Consider the following 24,170-nt stretch of genomic DNA (forward strand, 5'->3'; position numbering starts at 1 on the left):
TATTGCAGATCAGGATGAGCCCAGATTGACAGTTTTTGTGATAGGTGTCCATCACTGGGGGTCCCACTACTGAGATCCCAAGGGAGAACTATCGACTACTACGCCATACAATCGGATCCAAGAAGCAGGACCCCCATAGCTATCAGACACTGGGGGGATTGGTTTTGGTGGTGGGACAACCCCTCTAAGTTGTGCACATCTTACGTCTTTAGTGTGAGCGCTGATGTAATTTGCCGTTTCCGAGTCGTCGGCACATTTCGTTAGCCACTTCCGGATGGTGGCGCAGTCTGTGGGGGCATGGTACATTTGGCGGCACCGGAAGCTGATTAAATAACAAGTAGAGAGATGACAAAGCATGGTCAAAGATGAAAACTGTATACACTAGCAGATACTGCGTCGTATATGAGAGATCAATGGTTATATCTATTATTGAAGAAAAGGTTATAAAATACAACAGCCCAGTGCAAGAAGGGGGAAGTAAACGGCAGGAAATTTATGGACAGGAGCCCATTATAAATAGCCCTGGCAGACGATGCAAGTTCTCAGACTTTTTCCTGACACAGTAACCCATTTGGGTCTGAAGGCCTCGTGCTGGATATTTCAGTTCCCTGACAAACGATTTGAGCTCACAAGGCGTTAACTCTCCAATATTTGCACTAGTGCACAATACGGCCCACAGTAGCCCCCCCAATTTATAATGTGGCCGTACCAGGTGTCTATTGCACTAGGATTGGAGAACCACTTACCAGAAGACCTCGCTGCACCTATTGCACTGCACTCGCCGAGCCTTCGGCTCCTGAACCTGTATGACCATGGGGCAGTCAGCACCGGGGCAGAGCTGCAGCTGATAGTGGCTCTGGGGGAGGAAACGACAAGAAGAAATAATTCCTCACCTTCATATTGCTATGAAAAAAGTGATTTTAAAACGGGAACCTGACAAATATATTTTTCTTTGAAACACTCCATTTTAGAGAAAATACATTTAACAGATGCAGAGGCGATTGACAGGTCTCTCCATCACCTGGAGGGGCACTGAGAAAAGCCATCATGGGACGTTCTGGACTAGTATGGTCTCCAGCAAAGGTCCTAACTAGAATTAATTAAAAAAAATTTATATACCTTTTCTGCAACACCGGAGCATTTCAGAGAAAAATAAAACTAGCTGCATTCGTGATTCGGCCAGCATGAATCAGCTGACAAGTTTCCCCTAAAGAAATAGACCCATATTGCTAGGATATGTCATTTTAAGATTGTTGTAGGAATGAACACTGATCTCCACTGAACCTGAGAAAAAAAAAAAAGTATCTGTACCGACTTCAACCTGGGAATAAGGGGACCTCAATTCCGATTTCAGAGTCTTTTCCAGCCGCCGAATGTGCAATGAAAACCAGCATAGAGGCTGCTGCGCTGAATTTACCCCATATTTTCATGTCATACTACAATTTTCATAAAATAATGGCAGATCCTACTGATCTCATCTTTTTAGGAGATGGGAGTAATCCCACAACCAGAGGTTACACCCTTATAAAAAGGTACCAGTGCTGGAGGTAGAGGAAGGTGGCCTTGTGAATAATTAGAGATAGGATAGCTAACAGAATTTGTTCAAATCGATCCGCTGGACAGGACCCCCGAGCACAGCCTCCTACCTCCCAGCATCCGTGGCTCTTTTGATTAACCAGCCTGGCACAACATCTTTGCGGCGTGAATGGCTAATCCAAGGAGTAGTGCATGCCGGGAGGTCGGAGATTGTTCTCAGGGCTCCTGTACAGCTGCACTGTAAAGTATTGGGAATAGAGCCTCTTTCATCATCCCTAATAATGGTAGGTCTAATGACTCATACCTCTACATAGTCCCTGAAAAGATATCGCTTGTATTTGTCCTTCAGTTCTTCATTAGGCAGTAATGGAAAAACAAAATCTTCTGGCGTTCGTAGCAAGCATTCCTGGGCCATGCAGGAGATCCCTGGTGCAAGCAGAAATAGACGGAAGGTGGAAATGATGGATCAATGTCTTAATCAAGGTGCAGAAAGTACAAGACGTCATGTAATGATCTTACCAACGCCGACTCCATCTTTCACTAGAACTGTGCAATGCTGCTCCCAACAGCTGCGGCAAAACTGGTGCTGACAGGCGAGAGATAGCAGGTTCTCCTTCCGGACGAACTGCATGCAGACTGCGCAGTGATGGGAGGAATGTGCCATGACCTGAGGATGAAGAGGGAAGAGCGAGCTCAGACGTCAGATCACTCTCTATAGACATTCAGGTCAATGCTCTATGGTAGGAGATGGAAATATCGCCGGTAACCCAGTCTACTGCCCTTCAGAGGAAGAGTCAAACAATAAGGTTCCCAAGACCTCTAGTAGTTAAAATTGCAAAAGGCTACTGGTCACTTCTGCAATTTTTCAGTGCTGGCTGTCTTCTAGGCAAGGAATGCAGCACCTACAAGCTCTTTTCTTCAGGGCTTGTGAGTGCTGCTCTGAAGTTGGCTGGATTTCTGGATTCCGATGGCTTCAGCGCACCTACGCTGCTCGGATATTGTAGAGGCAATGTTGAAGAATGGGAAAGCGAATGGTTCGGGTCAGTGGCGCAACCATGCCAATGGTCCAAGCTGTCAATCAAGAGCGCATCAGCATCGGCAAGCATGAAGACAGGGAGTATGGAAGTGGTGCACTCCTGATTAAAAAAAATCCTATTAAAAGCACTTTTCCAGGACCTACATATTGAGGAATTATGCCAGAATAGGCCATCAATATGAGCCGAGAGTGGGTTTGAGATCCAAAATCCCAACAGATCAGCTCCAGGGGCGGCTGGATGTAAACAGCGTGAGGAGCCAAAACAGCACAGCTCTGGACACTATGCACACATGCAAACAGACGATTGTGGTGGTGCCAGATGTTGTACGGCCACCGATCAGATATGGATGACCTTACAGTACATTAACTGCAGGCTCCCACCACTTGTGCCTAAGCAGCTGAAGGATCTGGATGGAGTCCATTAATCAGGACAATAAGAAATGTAGAAAAGTATACAAAGTGCTCACATGTTTAGACGATAGCGGCTGTACCCTGGCATCAACCGACAACTGTACAGAATTCAGTTTATGCCTAGAAAAAAACAAAAAAACAATGAGATCATTAGGAGGCATGCGGTGAGGACAAGCGTGCACGTAGAGGAATGTGCAGCAAGATCTGCTCTAAAAAACCGTCTACAGTCAGAGCACCCGAAGGTAAAGATGAACATACAGTTTAGATTAATGTTGGCCAAATCTTCGATCTAATGAGCTTTATGGGCTCCTCCTAGGGAGATAAGCATCAGACACCTGGATTTTAACATGCCCATCCCTTTAGTTCCCCAGGAACATAAGCCAAACAGAGCATACATTTGTAAAAAGCTGAACTTCGGCAGAAAGCCGCCTCCCCATGTACATGATCGCTCACCCTAGAGCTCATGTGTTATCAGCAGGTAGATGGGAGAAAATGTCTGGCAGCGGCTTATCCATGAAAAGGAAAAGATTGAGAGTTGAAATTCCAAAGTGCTAGATCCTCCTCTCCCTTGACTATCTGTTGGGGTTCCTTCATACACATCAGATGTTTGGCAGGTTTGGACAACCTTCACCAAATGTATATGGGGGAAATCACGCAGGTAATGTGCGTCCTCAGTTCCGCAATTATGAGCCCCCAAGTAGCCAAAAGTAGATAAATAGAAACCCCTGCAATGAGCATCTCACAATGGCACCCCTGTATAACACTACAGGAAAGGGAGAGCTTGCCAAGCAGTTCCCCTCATCAAAAACACATTTTAAGGGTCCAGCAAGTGGATTCACTTGTACATGAATATTTGTCAATGTTTGTCCAAATTAGATAGGCCTGTAATCTCTATTTCTCCAAACGTAGGGCACAGATACTCAGGCCCGGTCTGGGGGAAAGGTCTCGTTCTGTAAACGTATTTCTCATTACTCACCGTAAAATCTTTGTCTTGTCACATTCATTGGGAGACGCAAAGATCTTGGGTTATAGCTGCTGCCGCTGTAAGCCAAGGTCTCGGAGCCTCCCCCAAATGGCACAGACAAGAAATACACAACCTCCATTAAAGAAGGAGATCTTTATACTACGGCCAGAGAGTGCTACGTACTGAACACGACGAGCTGTGCAGCCGCAAAGGCCAACTATGAAACAGGAGACCACCTGAGCTTTCTCAGATGACTGCAGGCTCAGCTCTTCAGACAGCACCATGTCAAGAAGCGACCTCTCGGCCCAGTCTCCCCCCTTATCTCCTCTAAGAGACTCCTTCCCAACCCCAAATCATTACTACGTCATGCAGCTTTTCTTGTATTGATCTCTAGGAAGATAATCAAACCTTCTTCTCCGCATCCGAAGCGGCAAGTTGCGAGACGGAAATAGTCACGTGATCGGTGTGTATAGGTTATCTGCATTATTAGTCATATTTTGGGGGTCAAAAAAAAACAAAACCCTTTAGTGCAAATCGATCCTATAATGGAACATTGATTTTCACATGCAAGGTGCAGAGAAAGCACAGGAAATGTCAGTAAGAGGCTTAAGAGACCTTAAAGGGGTTTTCTATTTTCATTTTCAGTAAGCTAATGTCCCCAAGTGAAGTTTAATGTACAAAAGAAAAAAAAAAAATATGGAAAATTGCTTTAAAAGGGGAAGGGGGGGGGGCTGAAGCTTCAGCAAGTGAACACTGGGAGAACCTGGACACCCACCGCTCTAATATTTCTGAGACTTGCCAATGAAAGTGAACCAAGATGAGTTTCGCCACCGAATGGGATACCTGGAGGAAAAAAAAATATAAAAAAGTTTTAAATAAAATCATGCAATTCCTTAACTCCAGTAGCCTATAATTTAGACAATCTGATAGTCCAGCAGACACAGAACCACAGGATAATCCGATGCTGAGACTTTCCCCGATTACAGCTTTGCTCCTAATACAGTCATGGCTTCCGTTATTAAAGGGTTGTGATTGATTGCAAATTCCAGTGTTTTTGCAGCAATTTTTGCATTCTTTATGAGAGCCCAATAATCTGTTTTATCTGATAATCCAGGTCCGTTGGTGCTGGATTTTATAGTATATTCCATTCACCGAGTGTAGAGAAGACTTCTGAGTAATGGACGCAGAAAAGTGGACGAGAAGAACATACAATCTCCATACAGATACTATAGAAGAATCAGGAAAAGCGGGGTGTTGATCCCACCGGAGATAACTGCCATCGTTACAGGGGGTCACGGTGATGACATGAACGAAGGGGATATGAGGAGTCTGAGATTAGGCAGGATTGCACTACGCCTTCACATCCCACAGGCGGTCACTTACTCGGCAGAGATATGTGCGCTGCAATATCAGACCTCCGTGACATGAAGGCAGAGACGCACTATTGCGTGAGGCTGCACGAGGTGCGGGCACTGGAGGATTTCCCTGAGCTCGAGGACTGGCACACAGCTAATAGGCCGTTATGTAACCTCCTAATGTGGCACATAACGTTTCTGCTGCCACAGAGCTCGTATAGGAGATCCAGAGATGTGCCGTATTAATAGAGGGTAAATGGAGTCGTCCTGAGTAGTGATGAGCAAGTATATTTGTTGTTCGGGTTTTTCCGAGCATGCAAGCGTGGTCTCCGAGTATTTTGGCGTCCTCTGTGATTTAGTTTTCGTGAACTCAGCTGCATGATTTGTGGCTGCTGGACAATCTGAATACACGTGAGAATTCCCTAACAGACAGGCATTCCTCACATGTATTCAGCCTGTCCAGCAGCCATAAATCATGCAGCTGAGACGACGAAAACTAAATCTGAAAGCATGCCAAAATACTCGGAGGACACCCGAGCATGCTCAGCAAAACCCGAGCAACAAGTATACTCGCTCATCACTAGTCCTGAGCAGTATCCACACCCAGCAATTATGGGATCCCATAACTGCCCAAAAAACCTATAATGATTAACTCCATCAGACAATGAAATATGGAGCTAACAGGTTGAGATGGAGACATGTTTAATAGGGTTGCACCAAGTATACAAATTATCCCCTAATTAATCACTGGGACCCATGAGAACAGGGCTCGATGGGATAACTTACATAATTGGTGAGACCCCTTTAATAAAAGTGGTTTCTTCAAAAGGGACACCTTTAGCCAATTGGCCTACAGCTTACATTTCCATTCATACACAGAAGATGAATGTCAGACATTGTACCAAACTTCAGCACTTATAATGCTATGTGCGTTTGTCCGAAAAGAGTGCATGCTACAGTCGGTGAAGTACACGTGTAGCCCGCAGCCGCCATCACGTGCGCCTCTTATTGACTGTATGATGAAACGTTTTGCCCGTTTGTAATATACCGTACTTTCATTTTCCAAGTTTCACCACTAAATAGACACTTACTGCTGTCAGTGAATGGAAAACATTCTTGCTTGCACTTTAAGGCTCATCATCACCTACCTACCTGTATCTTTAAGAGTATCTTGGGCAAAGAAACAGCTTAAAAATTGGTGTACCTTGCTTCAAAAATACCCCGCTGCTCTTGTTTCCTGCAGCACCATCTTTCCGTCACAGGGATGTATGACCACTACAGCCAATCACTATGTCGTGATTAGCTGCAGGGGTCACATGTGCCAGTCTGTCTCTCACGACTGAGCGACAAGAGCTGTACCCTTTTAACTTTTTTTTTCACACAATTGAGCCAAATTTCTTCTCTGGGAAACACCTTTAAATGCATCCATGAATATTTCCATTCACCTACAGCAAGCAAATACACTGTAAATGGTGCAGAGTTAAAGCACAAAAGTTGGAAAACTTTAAATAAAAGTTTCATTAATGTACAAGCATCCAACAATCATGATGTACCCCCTCCACCTTCTGCCACAGCTTTGGCAGGCGCTGTGCGCTCACCTTTACCAGAGATGCCAAGCTCGCCATCTGCTCATTGAGTGCACTCTCAGACTCCCTGTAGGTGAGGCAGGTAAACTGATATTCCTCAGGGTCAAAAGAGTCTGCCCCCTGTTGCTCCACGTCATTAGCAACGCCCACATAGTAATCCTCTATGTCTCCAGGGTCCTCGTCTTCCTCTTCATCGTCCTCCTCTTCGCAATTAGGGTCATAGTCTTCATTGCTGTCTGATCCTTGACTGTTCATATCTACAGACATTTTACCATCAGGGGTCGGAGGGGGTCGAAACTAAAGCTACAAAATCCTGTGCATGACCCCCCCCCTCACAGCAGGACGTAGGGCTGGTGTCTGGCACCCATCTGGGGTTGTAGTAGTCTGAAAAACATAAAGAACAAAAGAGTCAACATATTATAGGAGGAGGCCACAAAGGCACTGACTATAAGCAGCGATCTACACATCAAATTACTTTATGACTTCCAGAACGAAACATGACATACACCGGATTGCCTCCAGCTGTTGCCGCACGCAGGTCATGTTGGGGGTTTTAGTTGAGCGTCGTCTTTTTTTCTTTTCTAAATACTTAATCAAATTCATTGGTTGCCAAAAAAAAAAAAAACAAAACAAAACACCTTGCTTCTCACCAAGGGAGGAGGTACAGGGGGACAACTGCTCCAAAAATGCTGCAAAGTTAGCGGATTCATGGCATTGAGGGCTGGAAAAACTTCATAACTGTTTTGCCCCCAATGGGATGACTGACCACTGTAATAACTAGCATCAAGCCCCTTGATCTCAGGATTGGTGTGGGGGCTTCCACCGATCCCAGCAACTATACTATTACTTTATAAGATGGGAATATCCTTTTTAAAAAGGATAGCTGCATAAACAATGTGATAAATGTATGGAGATCGGATCACAGGGACTCCATGGAGGGAGAGAAAAGGGGTCCTAAAGTTTTCTGAATTAATTAAAAGTTAGTGCACATGCGAGACCACCGCTCCATTCACTTCAATGGACTTATAGTAGTTGTAGTCAAGAAAGTACGACCACAGCCTCCATAGACTTTGAAAGAACTAGTGGCCTTCCATGTTCCATTCATACAGGAGACATTGACATCTATGGTGGACCAATGAGCAATAATTTATCACCTATGTCTATAGACCAACCTCTTTAGGGTATATGTTCACACGTGGCATTTTGTAGCTTTCTTTCTGCATGTTTTTTGTGGGTTTCTTTTCTCATCCATTTGAATGGGTGAAAACAAGCTGCAAAACCGCTGAAAGAAAATTGATAAGCTGCAGATTTGAAAAAATATCCTGCAGCTCAAAAAACAAGATTTTTTTTGTAAACTGTCACTTTGCTGGCAAGGTAAAACAGGATTTTTGGTTGCTTACGGTAAAATCTGTTTCTCGGAGCCTTCATTGGGGGACACAGAAACCATGGGGTGTATGCTGCTGCCACTAGGAGGCTGACACTATGTACAGAAAAAAGGTTAGCTCCTCCTCTGCAGTATACACCCTACCGACCGGCACTAATTTCTTCAGTTAGTGAGAAAGCAGTAGAAGTAACAAAACAGAATGAAAAAACAGGACAACTGTAATCTAGAAACAACATAAGAACAGGAGTTGCAGAGCATGGGAGGGTGCTGTGTCCCCCAATGAAGGCTCAGAGAAACAGATTTTACGGTAAGCAACCAAAAATCCTGTTTTCTCTATCGCCTTATTGGGGGACACAGGAACCATGGGACGTCCTAAAGCAGTCCCTGGGGAGGGAGAAGCAAACTTCCATTAGGTCTGAGAACCCACCACCGCCGTCTGCAAGATCCTTCTGCCTTGGCTGGTGTCCGCCGAAGCGTAGGTGTGGACCTTGTAAAATTTGGCAAACGTGTGGATCGAAGACCATGTCGCAGCTTTGCAAAGCTGCAGCGCGGAAGCTCTGTGGCGCACTGCCCAGGAGGCACCCACTGCTCGGGTAGAGTGAGCTCTAATTCCAGGAGGGGGCACTCGATGCTTGACCCGGTAGGCTTCTAAAATTGCTGATCTGATCCAGTGAGCAATAGTAGACTTGGAGGCCGGCTGGCCTTTCCGCGCTCCATCTGGAATGATGAAAATTGAGTCTGTCTTCCGCAAGGAAGCCGTCCTAGCCAGGTAGACCTTCATCGCCCTGACCAGGTCTAGCTTGTTCAAGGAGTGCTCAAGAGGGTGGATTGGACCCGGACAAAAGGACGGAAGAACAATGTCCTCATTTAGGTGGAAAGTGGACACCACCTTAGGAAGGAAGGAAGGCAGGTGGAGGCCGCAGGACCACCTTATCCTAGTGGAGCAGGATAAGGGGGGGGGGGGGGGCGGCGACAAGAAAGAGCCGCCAATTCCGACACGCCGGATGGAAGTGATGGCCACCAGAAAGGCTACTTTCCAGGATCGGGAAACTTCCCTGAGAGGTTCAAAGGTGGAACCTTGTAGAGCCTCCAGAACCAGATTGAGATCCCATGGGTCTACGGGAGCGCGGTACGGAGGTGCCGCATGAGCCACCCCCTGAAGAAAAGTCTTGACCTGCGGTCGGGAGGACAACGTCTTCTGAAAAAGAATGGAGAGCGCCAAGACTTCACCCTTTAAAGAGCTGAAGGCCACGCCTGCATCTAGGCCTGCCTGGAGGAACGCCAAGATAGAAGGGAGTGAAAAGGACATGGGTGGAATGTCATTGGCCTCGCAACAAGTGAAATAGGCCTTCCACGTACGATAATAAATTCTGGAAAACGATGGCTTCCTAGCCCGGATCATGGTGTGAATGACCCGATCCGAAAAACCTGACCGTCTTAGAACCGCGGTTTCAACAGCCATGCCATTGTATTGAGCGGCAGAGAATTGGGGTTGCAGATTGAACCCTGAGACACCAGATCTGCTCTGTCTGGAAGCTTCCAGGGGGTGTCCACGAGAAGGTTGACGAAGTCCGCGAACCAAGGCCTTCTGGGCCAATCTGGAGCGATGAGGATGACTGGTACCCCTTCAGTCTTGATTTTCTTCAACAGCTTGGGCAGAAGAGGAAGGGGAGGAAACACATAGTTCAAGCTCCCCTGAGACCAGGGAATGGTCAGAGAATCGGCGCCCACTGCGAGAGGATCTTGGGCCCGGGATACGAAATGTGGGACCTTCCTGTTCAGGCGAGACACCAGCAGATCTACGTCCGGAGTCCCCCAACGACGGCAAAGTTGATGAAAGACGTCCGGATGTAAGGACCACCCTCGCGGCTGAGAAAATCGGCGGCCCAGTTGTCCACGCCAGGTATGTGCACCGCGGATATCGCTGGGACTGATACCTCTGCCCAGTGGAGAATCTTGGACACTTCCGCTAGTGCCAAGGAACTCCGCGCCCCCCCTTGGTGGTTGACGTATGCCACTGCTGTGGCATTGTCTGCCTGAATCCGGATCGGCAGACCCCTGAGAAGCCTTTCCCAGTGAATGAGAGACAGAAATCGCCCGTATCTCGAAGACATTGATCAGCAGAGTTGATTCTTGAGTCGACCACCGACCCTGAACAGTCTGATTGCGAAACACTGCACCCCAGCCGAGAAGGCTGGCGTCAGTTGTCACGATCTGCCAGTGAATCGGAAGGAATGACCGGCCAAGAGAAATGAGAGGTGACGTCAGCCACCAATTGAGGGACTGTTTGACCCGGGACGAGAGGAGAATTAGACGATCCAGGGAAAAGACAGACCTGTTCCACCGAGACAGGATGTCCTGTTGAAGCGGTCTCGAGTGGAATTGAGCAAAGGGAATTGCTTCGGCCATCGCCACCATCTTTCCCAAGACTTTCATAGCTGACCGGAAGGATGGAAGCTGGGGGCTCTGCAGCGATCGTACATCTCTTTGAAGAGAGATCATTTTCTCTTTGGGGAGAAAGATCCTTGATCGACAGGTGTCGAACAATAAGCCTAGAAACACAAGACGTTGTGTCGGAACAAGGCAGGACTTCCTTTTGTTTACGAGCCACCCGAATCTGGACAGGGTGTCGAGGAAGATGGTAAGACTTTGGTGAGCCTGAGGAAAAGACGGAGCTTTGATTAGAATGTCATTGAGGTATGGAAAGAGGACGAGACGTCTGATCCTCAACAGGGCCATCAACGCGCCATGATCTTTGTAAACACTCTGGGCGCGGTGGCGAGACCGAACAGCAGGGCGACAAACTGGTAGTGTTACTGATGAATAGCGAAACGCAGGAATTCCTGATGCCCGGGAAAGATGGGAACATGCAGATAGGCATCTTGAATGTTTATTGAGCACATGAATTCCTGCGCCTCCATGGAAGCGATTACTGAACGAAGGGACTCCATCCTGAAATGTCACAGGCGGACCCTTTTGTTCAGCAACTTGAGATCCAGAATGGGCCGAACCGCGCCGCCTTTTTTCGGCACTACAAACAAGTTTGAGTAAAATCCTGTGAATCGTTCTGTTTCGGGAACGGGCACAATCACCCCGGAACTGAGAAGAGAGGCGATGGATGCAAAGAAACCCGGAACTAAGGCGGGGTCTTTTGGAGGTCGGGACTCGAAGAAGCAATCCCGTGGCCGAGAAACGAACTCTATCTTCTATCCTGAGGATACAACTTTCCTGAACCAAGCGCGTTCCACCGAGGCAAGCCAGACGTCTCTGAAGAAAAGGAGTCGGCCGCCCAGTTGGGAAGGCGCCTCGGAACTTTGTTGATAGTCATGTCGATGTGGACCGTCCAGTTCTGGACCTGGAGGATCTGCCCTGGGAGGAGTGAGATCGCCAGGAGGGAGTGGGCCTAAAGGAGACCTTCTTCCTATCCTGGCGGGCTTGCGGCCTTTGTTGGTTGGAAGAAGGTTCTGCCGTCGCGAAGCGGCGGAAAGACCGAAAGGGCCGAAACTGTCGCCTTGGAGGGGGGTCTACGAGGTTTGGACTGAGGGAGAAGAGAGCCCCCAGTGGCGTCTTTAATAATCTGGTCCAGCTGGGATCCAAAGAGACACGCTCCCTGAAAAGGCAGATTGGTAAGGGACTTTTTTGATGACAAATCCGCCTGCCAAGCCTTAAGCCAAATTGTACGCTGGATTACAACTACGTTGCTGGACGCTTGGGCTGCGCAAGACGCGGCATCTAAGGAGGCAGAGACCAAATATTCCTCTGCATGGGAGATTTGGTTAGCTAGCTCGGCCAGTCGCTCCGGTTGGGCTCCTTCAAGAATACCTTGGCGGAGATGCTCCGCCCAAGTTGCTACGGCCTTGCTACCCAAGTGGAAGCAAAGACCGGGCTTAGCACCGCCGCAGCGGCTTCGAATGCTGACTTTGCTAAGGATTCTATGATCCTGTCGTTAGAATCCTTTAGAGATGCCACACCTGAAATCGGAAGGACCGTGTTGTTAGATAGTCTGGACACAGGGGCGTCTACAGAGGGAGAAACTGACCAGTTGTCGGTGAGCTCTTGAGAAAATGGATATAGCACGCCGAGACGTTTCCCTCTTTGAAAACGCCTGGTCGGGTTCTCCCTTTTCCTGGTAAGGAGTTTATCAAACTCAGAGTAAGGAGCGAAGACTCTGGAAGGTGCTTCTGCCCGTCTGAACGAAACCTCCTGATCTGAGGGTTTCGCAGGGGAATCTGTGATCTCGAAAGTGTGGTTGATCGCTGCAATGAGGTTCTGTACCGTAACCTTCATGTCCGCGATATGGTCCGAATCCAGCTCTAAAATCCCTTCGGATGGCGCATCCGAGAATGCTTTGCCTGACTCGGGTGAGGAGGCACGGGAAGGAGACTGCTGGGAAGGACTATGTGGTGAGATGGGGCGAGGGGAGGATTCCGGCCGGAGATCCTGCATAGGCCTTTTGCGGCTCATGCTGGTTGGCTCAGATGGCGCTTCTTGTGACCTGCTGGTTCCTGCAGAAGTGTCCAGGGGCAACTTATCAAGAACGGCCACTAGGGACTGAGACACCCTGGTAAGATCCGCCACTGATTGAGATAGAGAAGAAGCCCAGCCAGGAATGGGGCTTCACTCTCACGTGGAGCAAAAGATGGCTCCTGGGCGGCGTCGGGCTGAATGGGATTGCTGCAGTCGAGGCAGAGGGGAGTGGACTGACCTGAGGGAAGTTCTGGATCGCCTGACACGCACCGGTGTTAGGGGCTCTTGCTCCTGCTGAGGAGAGCTATGAGGATACGGGGTGGCAGTACACACCGTACTCATAGTCTCTTTGTGGGACTACGGATGTGACCATTTACTCTGTATCCCTCCGGAAACCTGAAAGGAAACGCCACACACTGAGGTAGATATGGGTCTAATGAAAGACCCGTGTCCACCTCCTACTGACACTAAGCTAAACTGACGAAATTAGTGCCGGTCGGTGGGGTGTATACTGCGGAGGAGGAGCTAACCTTTTTTCTGTGCATAGTGTCAGCCTCCTAGTGGCAGCAGCATACACCCCATAGTTCCTGTGTCCCCCAATAAGGCGATAAGAGAAAAAAAAAAATATGCTGCAAAAACGCCACTTGTGATCATACATTTAAAAAGGTTTTCAAGATCTGAGCTAGTGATTACCCGTCCACAATGTGGGTCCAACACTGGGCACCGCCACCGATCAGCTGCATCCCTTTAATGCAGTGGACAGCCAAGAAACTACTTTTCTAACTTTCCCCATTACTTCGTCATTACGGAGGCAGCTCCTCTCTCCCACCATGGAGCCACAAATTAATTTTACCTCTGCCCACACCGTCAACGTGACAACTCGTTATCACACAGGTCTTACAGAGATGGTACGTAGAGCGGTGAATCATGAAGAGGAGGGTCTACATTACATTTTTATACAAAAGTCACGCACTATAGAGGGGGAATCCATAGGTCATAAGGATACTACAGAGGGGGTAAAGTCTGCATATCCATGACAGCACCTGCCCGGTGCTCGGCAGGTTATCCATTATCGTGGTGAGAGCAAGAATCATCGTCCTCATCAATGTCTACATGCAAAAGTAGACAAAAACCCAGCAGTAAAGTCCCCAATAAACATTAGTTTCCTGGTGGATGAATGAACCGGGAGACTTGGCCAAACACTCGAGTACTCTGTGATGACTCTGGCTTATGACAAACAGTTCGAAATCAGAGATGCCAAATCCTTCTCTCCCAATACCATCTGCACATTAGACCATCAGCCGATCCCGCAGATATTGGTCAACGCTAGTCTAATGTGTATGGGGGCCTTTAGGAAGAGGAGGGTCCCAGAATCCTGGGTAAAACTGCTGTCTGCTCTTTGGTTGCCGGTACACTATGCTGTGTTAGTGTGCATGTTATCAGTAGGACTTGGCCATTTCTGCCTGTCCCATAAGCGGTGGTCATACGTGTGCACCCCCTCTCCATCCATACAGGAAGCTGCTCACGGACATTTGTTCTTATGGGGTCCCAGCAGTCTGATAATGCTAGTAATCTACAAAAGAGTGACTGGACATTAGTTCTGCACACAGCTACCGACTCCCCCCATACACAGGAGCTTTTCAGAGAGAAGAAAACTTCTGGCAGCCGCTTATCTCCCCTGAAAACAAAGGGATTGGGTGCCGAAATTCAGTCTGCCTGAACCTTCCCTACCTAACATCCTCTAAGAGGGGGAGATAGGATGAACCAGACACATCAGACAGTCGCCGCTCCTAAGTTCGGGCAACTTTTAACTAACGTGAATGGGTGTTACTCCTTATGGCTACGTTCACATGGTCAGTATTTCACATCAGTATTAATAAGCCAAAACCAGGAGTGAGACAATCAGAGAAAAAGCATAATAGAAACTCGTCACCACTTCTGTACTCATACACGACTGGATTTGGCTTTCAAATACTGATGAAATACTGACCGTGTGAATGTGGCCTTAAAGTGAAAACACCAGTACTTCTTAGTAATAAAGGAACGAGGACCTTTCATTTATTACGTAAAGCAAAGAGTAAATGGCAAAAATGTCATTATAGGTCACTGGGTATGTAGTACAGTTGGCAGAAACCTTTGCCCATCCTGCAGGACACAGGAGCACCTACCAAACCTGGGGCCATGACCACTTACTGCCCACTAAATAGAGAGTATGGCTTCTGTCAGAGAGACACCAAGTCCAGAAGCAAAGAATCCCACAATTCAAGTGTGAAAATGGTAAAAACAGAATCCAAGCCCGGTGACAAAGTAACAGAAAAGCAATTTATTATGCCAAACACAAACGAGCTACGTTTCTACCTATTAAAGATCTTTCTCCACTTGCTATCATAAAACCCAGAAGATCCAAAGGGTTTTCCATAGACCGCACCTTTGATTACGCCTCAATCACTGCGATAACCAAGTGATACAACAGAATAAAGATGTCCTGCAGGAAACATCCTACAGACTCTGTAGACACAGACAGATGAGCAGTTCCCTAGTTACTAATTATTAATCATATCCTCAGGAGGTTACACGGCTACTTCTAAGCAAGACTCATCCTTGTTTCTGCAATGTTGCTATAAAACCCCCAGTATGGAGACACCCTGACAAATAGGGAGGAATATAACTGCTCAAGACATTGGAGGGGCTGCTTCTCTTCATTTATACAGTAGATACAACCCCAATTATTTCATCCACCGCTAGAGAAAATTCTCCTTGCGGGTTTTTAGCTATTCATAAAGAAGAACCCCTTCTGTAGTTAGAATTTTATTTTTTGCATGTGTTGGGGACCCAGGTCCTTACACCCCTACTGATCGCCCAAACCACCGTACAGCTCCTGCATAAGAGTGTACAGGACCGTCCGAGCCCAGGGGTCTGTGCACTGCAGAGAGCGCAGACGAGAGACAGCTGGGGGGTCTGCACAGCATTCTCAGCGATCGGTGGGGTCTTAGGACCTGGATCCCATCTGGGAATATCGAGATGTTTCGCCATCGGGCTTTTCTCAGTTGCTAAGAAGCTCTGAACACACAGGCCAGGTGTTTGTATGGGGCACAACTGCAATACCAGAAATTGAGGGCAACCCATTAAATCGGATCCAGTCTGACTGGTTGATTAGTCGTCAGACTTCCCTTTAAAATGAGCGATCCATGAGTGATAAACTAAAAATAATCAATAATTAGCTAATAAATTCCCCCACAGCTCCAGCGCCACAGTCCTAGCTGGTCTCGGATCACATTACTGCAGCGTTTATGTGCTGTGAAACCTTGTGACCACTGCAGCCAATCACTGTCCCTACATGTATATCTGTGAGGCTGGTGATTGGTTGCAGCAATCACACGATCGCTGGAGTAAAGCAAACACCGTCAAGGCGCAGCGGCGCCTGGAGCTACGAGGGACTCGGGACAGCGTTCCTTTACTGACAGCTGTGAGACGTTTCTCCAGAGAGCCCAGACCGTCCCTGTAAGTGTGGCCTCTCTGCCCATGTAGCTTCATCGTGAATATTGGGTGGCACCGTATGGCGGGCGCCCCGGGATCGTCACCTGCACTCAGATTCCACTTTTGCACCTTCTCCGGAGATGGCGACGTCTCGTTCCCCTGTATTGGGCATCATGTGACCCATACGCCAGTCATGTGACCCGATTTTAGGGGCTACCGTAACCCCCACCCATAAAAGTGAGGTGTGAGCCCCCTGTGGTGCCAGTGCTGCCCCTAGTGACCAGTGGTGGTATCACTACACGGGGGGGGGGGGGGGCACAGCTGCACCCCACATCCCCTCCCTGCACCCCACATCCCCTCCCTGCCCCCCAGCACTGCCCCCTCACTGCTCTGGCACCCCTCCCCCACCATGTACCCCCGTCATTCCCACCGCACCCCGCTGCTTATCTCACCAAACAGGGACGAAGCTGTGTCCCTCAAGCCGCCAGCGGCGCCGCACGGTCCCGGTGGTAGGCGGCGCTAATCACCCCAAGCGCTCCACCTCCGCCAGCCTCTCCGCCGACTGCCTACACAGGAAGTGCTTCGCTCCTTCCTACGTCACTTCCGCTAGGCAGTGCGGACGCTATGACAACACTCGAAGGCGGGGCTTGTGCTTTGACGTGGGCGGATCTGCTTTTCTGGCCACACCCCCACGTTGTGGGCGTGGCTGCGACTGGGGCGCGCGCACTGGTCACGTGGTGTCACGTAAACAACCGTCTGCGGCTGCGCGAGGTTTATGCCGTTGCCGTGCTGCTAATACAAGCCCCAGCAAGGCCGAGCGGCCCTGTGATACCGGAGGGTTCTGCGTCCATTAACCCCGTAAGAGCCAGGCTCTATTGGCCATTAGGATGTTGTTATTACATTATTTCTCATTCCAGGTTTTGCAGAGCTCTAACTTTCAGCTTTTTCCTCCACAGTCAAGTTTTTTTGTTTTTTTTGTTCCTCCTCGTCTTCCTCTGACAGAAACCGAGATTTCATTGCTTCGTAAATTGTGGTACTTTTATTTCGGTGGGCTACGACCCCGTGGGTTTCCCTGACGATCGTATCCTTGGTGATGGCAGAACGTCGTCCTGCGCCGTCACTCCTTGGTGACGTCTCCACCCCAAACCCCTCACGACCCCTTCACTGTCCTGGCCTCCTCCGTGGTTCATGGTGTGCGGGTCACCCTGCACACAGCCTCTCACGCAGCGGGTCACCCTGCGCACAGATAGCCTCTCACGCAGCGGGTCACCCTGCGCACAGCCTCTCACGCAGCGGGTCACCCTGCGCACAGCCTCTCACGCAGCGGGTCACCCTGCGCACAGCCTCTCACGCAGCGGGTCACCCTGCGCACAGCCTCTCACGCAGCGGGTCACCCTGCGCACAGCCTCTCACGCAGCGGGTCACCCTGCGCACAGCCTCTCACGCAGCGGGTCACCCTGCGCACAGCCTCTCACGCAGCGGGTCACCCTGCACACGGATAGTATTTCACAGTTGTTCATCCTGCACATGGAAAGCCTCTCGGAGCGGATCACCCTGCTCATGGATAGCCTATCTCAGCGGGTCACCCTGCGCACAGCCTCTCACGCAGCGGGTCACCCTGCGCACAGATAGCCTCTCACGCAGCGGGTCACCCTGCACATGGAAAGCCTCTCGGAGCGGATCACCCTGCTCATGGATAGCCTATCTCAGCGGGTCATCCTGCATACAAACACAGACCTTGAGTCCCCTGGGCTGGCTTTGCTCATGTCCACATCCCAGTGGCCACAGAAAAACCCAAAATCATTGTCTGTGCCCCAGTAAGTGTGATTAAAAAAGGATTTCACATTCACAAAAAATGAATCACAACTGTTGTTTTTGTTAAATGCAAATATAGAATGATGTATTACATGACATTACATGTACAAACTATGTACAAAACTCCCGTCATGGGACTGTCCCAGCAAGCAAGAAAATCATGGTCCACGGAAGATGGAATACCATAAAGGCAGTAAAAAACAAAAACACAAATATTAATCTCCAGACTGAGTTAATGTCACGTCACTCTCCTTCCTGTTTGTCCATGTCGGAGGCCACACACCACATGTCCTTGAAGTCCAAGGTGGCACCAGTCATCCTCTGAAAGATGTCCCTAATGTCATCGCAGGTTGTCTCGAAGTGAGTGGTGGCATCGTATGAGCGAGAGATAAAAATCTGCGGAAAGAGCATTGAAGTCAATTAAGAGGACATTGCATTAGGAGATCATCGTTGTGCCCTGCCAGGACCTTCTTTATCAAGGACATAGCCACAGTACAATTCCCTTCTTAGAGAGGTGGAGATCTAATGTCACTTCGGGGGTCTTCAGATGTACCTGGTACAGAGATTTAAAACACACCTTTCCTAAACGGATCTTACGTCTCTGGTTTCCCCAGAAATATTATTGCCTTTCAGATCGTTCCCCTGAAAATACTAGAACCACACAGTGGATATTGCCGCACCTAATGTTCCCAAAATTATTTCTGCTCAGCAAATAGTGCCCCTAGCAATAACAGTAGTAACAACATAGTCATGGTCAAGAGTGTTAACGCCTTTTAAATTGTTCCAGATGTACAATAACAGATTATATTGTGGTACCGTGTAAGCCAGAAAAATCGATGTGAATAGTTTTGTCATCATTGGGCAGAAAAGTATTCACGTCGAAATTGTTCCAGGAAATTAAAAATTTCTTCCAGAAAATTATTGGAATTACACATGTTTTGTATACACGTTTATTTCCTTTGCGTGTACTGGATCTACCCAAAAACAACAACAAAAAAAGCAAATTGAACTTCATTTCACACAAAACCCACAAAATGGGCCCGACAAAATTGTTGGCACCTTTCCAAAATTGTGGGTAAACAGCTTTGTTTCGAGCATTTGATGCTCACTTACACTCACCTGTGGCAAGTAACAGGTACAGGCAATATGAAAATCACAGCGATTTCTTAGCGTTTCGACCCGAGCCTGGATCTTTGTCAAATTTGCAAGTTTGAGAAGTAGTAGAGATAAGCTGGAGGTGAGCTGGTACCTCTTATATAGCAGTGAGCTTTCAATGAGAAGGTAAGTACGTAAGTTAATACATTGGTGGTAGTGGGTTGTCTTGTCTGGTAGCATCAAAGGGGCCTGTGTTGTGAACTCATTTTCTGGTCTGCCTCTGGTTTCTGGTGAGGGAGTTGGTTGTGCTGACAGAGGAGTTGTGAGTTCTCTTTCCGGGCTCCCTCTGGTGGTGGCAGGAGGTAGTGAAGCTGATCTAATTAACAGAGACCTGCCACCTGATAATGAGGAAGAGGAGTGGACATCTGAAGTCTCAGCCCCGGCTGGGGCTGTGCTGAATTTCCACTCATGTCACTGCATGTGCCAGTTTGCTTTTTGTCCCTTATTAGATTGGCCTCTTTTTGCTCTGTTCTCAGAATATGCCAGAGTGCTGATATAGTGGGAGAAGACTAGTGACTTCAGGGTATTTTTTGCTATCAGAAGTGTTGGACATTTTTGCAGGTTTTTTTGGCGTGATTGCAGACAGTGTCTTTCCTTTCCTGTCCTTTCTAGCTAGTGTGGGCCCCATCGTTTGCAACATTATGATGGGTTCCAATTAATAGGCATAAAGAGTTGACATTTTCCCAAAATTCTGCATTATCACGTGACATTTCACACATTGGTCTCCGACTCTTATGTAACATTATGAAGTGCACCGCTGCGCTGAAACATTGTGCTGATGTAATTTGCACCAAATTTATCATTAAGGCGTGACGTCTTGTAAATAAAGATCTGGTGCCAAATAAGCCATAATGTTCCCTAACACTAACTGTGCCAATCTGATAGTACTTATAACTCATTTCGGTAAGTAGATTGTGCCCCTGATAGAATAGTGCCCAAGTAGTACATTCAAAATAACTGTGCCAAGCAGAGTGCCCCAAACAGCAATAGAACTGCTTTTCAGCGCCCCTGATTGTACCTGTGCTAGCTAGAATACACCCAACCATAATAATGTCCTTGAAGGCAAATAAGCCAAAGTGTCTCCTATAATTCCACCACCTGGAATAATTCTTCCCCAGAGTGTCCCCAAAGTAATAATGCTCCTCCATAGTCCCCTCTTAGTAATACTGTCCCCATAGTAATAATGATCCTCCATAGCCCACTCTTAGTAATAATGACCCTCCATAGCCCCTTCGTAATAGTGCCCCCATAGTAATAATGCTCCTCCATAGTCCCCTCTTAGTAATAGTGCCCCCATAGTAATAATGATCATCCATAGCATTCTTAATAATAGTGCCCCCACAGTAATAATGACCCTCCATAGCCCCTTCGTAATAGTGCCCCCATAGTAATAATGCTCCTCCATAGTACCCTCTTAGTAATAGTGCCCCATAGTAATAAAGCTCCTCTATAATGCCCTCTTAGTAATAGTGTCCCCATAGTAATAATGATCCTCCATAGCCCACTCTTAATAATAGTGCCCCCACAGTAATAATGACCCTCCATTGCCCCTTCGTAATAGTGTCCCTATAGTAATAATGCTCCTCCATAGTCCCCTCTTAGTAATAGTGCCCTCATAGTAATAATGCTCCTCCAAAGTCCCCTCTTAGTAATAGTGCCCCCATAGTAATAATGCTCAGCTCATCCATAATCCCCTCTTAGTAATAATGTCCCCATAGTAATAATGATCCTCCATAATCCCCTCAGTAATAGTGTCCCATAGTAATAATGCTCCTCCATAATCCCCTCTTAGTAATGGTGCCCCATAGTAATAATGCTCCTCCGTGGTGCCCTCATTAGTAATAGTGCTCCCATAGTAATAATGTTCCTCCATAATCCCCTCTTAGTAATAGTGCCCCCACAGTGATAATGCTCCTCCATAATCCCCTCTTAGTAACAGTGCCCCCATAGTAATAATGATCCTCCATAGTCCCCTCATTAGTAATAGTGCCCCATAGTAATAATGCTCCTCCATAGTCCCCCCATTAATAATAATGCCCCATAGTAATAATGCTCCTCCATAGTCCCCTCTTAGTAATAGTGCCCCCATAGTAATAATGATTCTCCATAGTCCCCTCATTAGTAATAGTGCCCCATAGTAATAATGCTCCTCCATAGTCCCCTCTTAGTAATAGTGCACCCATAGTAATAATGCTCCTCCATAGTCCCCTCATTAGTAATAGTGCCCCATAGTAATAATGATCCTCCATAATCCACTTATTAGTAATAGTGCCCCATAGTAATAATGCTCCTCCATAGTTCCCTCTTAGTAATAATGCTCCTCCATAATCCCCTCTTAGTAATAGTGTCCCCATAGTAATAATGATCCTCCATAATCCCCTTATTAGTAATAGTGTCCCATAGTAATAATGCTCCTCCATAATCCCCTCTTAGTAATAGTGCCCCCATAGTAATAATGATCCTCCATAATCCCCTCTTAGTAATAGTGCCCCCATAGTAATAATGCTCCTCCGTTGTGCCCTCATTAGTAATAGTGCCCCATAGTAATAATGCTCCTCCATAGTCCCCTCATTAGTAATAGTGCCCCATAGTAATAATGCTCCTCCACAGTCCCCTCTTAGTAATAGTGCTCCCATAGTAAAAATGCTCCTCCATAGTTCCCTCTTTAGTAATAGTACCACATAGTAATAATGCTCCTCCATAGTCCCCTCATTAGTAATAGTGCCCCATAGTAATAATGATCCTCCATAATCCCCTCATTAGTAATAGTGCCCCCATAGTAATAATGTTCCTCCATAGTCCCCTCTTAGTAATAGTGCCCCCATAGTAATAATGCTCCTCCGTGGTGCCCTCATTAGTAATAGTGCCCCCATAGTAATAATGCTCCTCCATAGTCCCCTCTTAGTAATAATGCCCCAATAGTAATAATGTTCCTCCATAGTCCCCTCTTAGTAATAGTGCCCCCATAGTAATAATGCTCCTCCATAATCCCCTCATTAGTAATAGTGCCCCCATAGTAATAATGTTCCTCCATAGTCCCCTCTTAGTAATAGTGCCCCCATAGTAATAATGCTGCTCCATAGTCCCCTCTTAGTAATAGTGCCCCCATAGTAATAATGATCCTCCATAGTCCCCTCATTAGTAATAGTGCCCCATAGTAATAATGCTCCTCCATAGTCCCCTCTTAGTAATAATGCTCCTCCATAGTCCCCTCATTAGTAATAGTGCCCCATAGTAATAATGCTCCTCCATAGTTCCCTCTTAGTAATAATGCTCCTCCATAATCCCCTCTTAGTAACAGTGCCCCCATAGTAATAATGATCCTCCATAGTCCCCTCATTAGTAATAGTGCCCCATAGTAATAATGCTCCTCCATAGTCCCCCCATTAATAATAATGCCCCATAGTAATAATGCTCCTCCATAGTCCCCTCTTAGTAATAGTGCCCCCATAGTAATAATGATTCTCCATAGTCCCCTCATTAGTAATAGTGCCCCATAGTAATAATGCTCCTCCATAGTCCCCTCTTAGTAATAGTGCACCCATAGTAATAATGCTCCTCCATAGTCCCCTCATTAGTAATAGTGCCCCATAGTAATAATGATCCTCCATAATCCCCTTATTAGTAATAGTGCCCCATAGTAATAATGCTCCTCCATAGTTCCCTCTTAGTAATAATGCTCCTCCATAATCCCCTCTTAGTAATAGTGTCCCCATAGTAATAATGATCCTCCATAATCCCCTTATTAGTAATAGTGTCCCATAGTAATAATGCTCCTCCATAATCCCCTCTTAGTAATAGTGCCCCCATAGTAATAATGATCCTCCATAATCCCCTCTTAGTAATAGTGCCCCCATAGTAATAATGCTCCTCCGTTGTGCCCTCATTAGTAATAGTGCCCCATAGTAATAATGCTCCTCCATAGTCCCCTCATTAGTAATAGTGCCCCATAGTAATAATGCTCCTCCACAGTCCCCTCTTAGTAATAGTGCTCCCATAGTAATAATGCTCCTCCATAGTTCCCTCTTTAGTAATAGTACCACATAGTAATAATGCTCCTCCATAGTCCCCTCATTAGTAATAGTGCCCCATAGTAATAATGATCCTCCATAATCCCCTCATTAGTAATAGTGCCCCCATAGTAATAATGTTCCTCCATAGTCCCCTCTTAGTAATAGTGCCCCCATAGTAATAATGCTCCTCCGTGGTGCCCTCATTAGTAATAGTGCCCCCATAGTAATAATGCTCCTCCATAGTCCCCTCTTAGTAATAATGCCCCAATAGTAATAATGTTCCTCCATAGTCCCCTCTTAGTAATAGTGCCCCCATAGTAATAATGCTCCTCCATAATCCCCTCATTAGTAATAGTGCCCCCATAGTAATAATGTTCCTCCATAGTCCCCTCTTAGTAATAGTACCCCCATAGTAATAATGCTCCATAGTCCCCTCTTAGTAATAGTGCCCCATAGTAATAATGCTCCTCCATAGTCCCCTCATTAGTAATAGTGCCCCATAGTAATAATGCTGCTCCATAGTCCCCTCATAGTAATAGTGCCCTATAGTAATAATGATCCTCCATAATCCCCTCATTAGTAATAGTGTCCCATAGTAATAATGCTCCTCCATAGTCCCCTCTTAGTAATAGTGCCCCCATAGTACCCTCTTAGTAATAGTGTCCCATAGTAATAATGCTCCTCCATAGTCCCCTCTTAGTAATAGTGCCCCATAGTAATAATGATCCTCCATAATCCCCTCATTAGTAATAGTGTCCCATAGTAATATTGCTCCTCCATAATCCCCTCTTAGTAATAGTGCCCCCATAGTAATAATGTTCCTCCATAGTCCCCTCTTAGTAATAGTGCCCCCATAGTAATAATGCTCCTCCATAGTACCCTCTTAGTAAGTCTCCCATAGTAATAATGCTCCTCCATAGTCCCCTCATTAGTAATAGTGCCCCATAGTAATAATGCTCCTCCATAGTCCC

At 47.1% G+C, this 24,170-nt stretch overlaps 2 protein-coding genes across 3 annotated transcripts in view; both read right to left on the bottom strand.

Annotated features, from left to right (window-relative positions):
* ARIH2 (ariadne RBR E3 ubiquitin protein ligase 2) overlaps positions 1-16,818 on the bottom strand; it is a 29,023-nt gene extending 12,205 nt beyond the window's left edge. Inside the window, exons 1-8 of the mRNA XM_073575073.1 lie at positions 16,669-16,818; positions 6,901-7,272; positions 4,723-4,790; positions 3,040-3,103; positions 2,056-2,203; positions 1,841-1,962; positions 747-856; positions 205-322 (exon numbers count right to left, since the gene is read on the bottom strand). Of these exons, the coding sequence (XP_073431174.1) occupies positions 205-322; positions 747-856; positions 1,841-1,962; positions 2,056-2,203; positions 3,040-3,103; positions 4,723-4,790; positions 6,901-7,155 (885 nt within the window). The 5' untranslated portion in view covers positions 7,156-7,272; positions 16,669-16,818. The remainder of the gene's footprint in view (positions 1-204; positions 323-746; positions 857-1,840; positions 1,963-2,055; positions 2,204-3,039; positions 3,104-4,722; positions 4,791-6,900; positions 7,273-16,668) is intronic.
* Positions 16,819-18,274: 1,456 nt separating this feature from the next.
* LOC141088852 (rab GDP dissociation inhibitor alpha-like) overlaps positions 18,275-24,170 on the bottom strand; it is a 106,475-nt gene continuing 100,579 nt past the window's right edge. For both annotated transcript variants that reach the window (XM_073575074.1, XM_073575075.1), the window contains one exon: positions 18,275-18,427. In XM_073575074.1, coding sequence (XP_073431175.1) covers positions 18,275-18,427 — 153 coding nt within the window. The remainder of the gene's footprint in view (positions 18,428-24,170) is intronic.

Source organism: Dendrobates tinctorius, unplaced genomic scaffold (assembly GCF_039654945.1).
Source record: "Dendrobates tinctorius isolate UK_male_01 unplaced genomic scaffold, ASM3965494v1 ptg000041l, whole genome shotgun sequence".
NCBI lineage: Eukaryota > Metazoa > Chordata > Amphibia > Anura > Dendrobatidae > Dendrobates > Dendrobates tinctorius.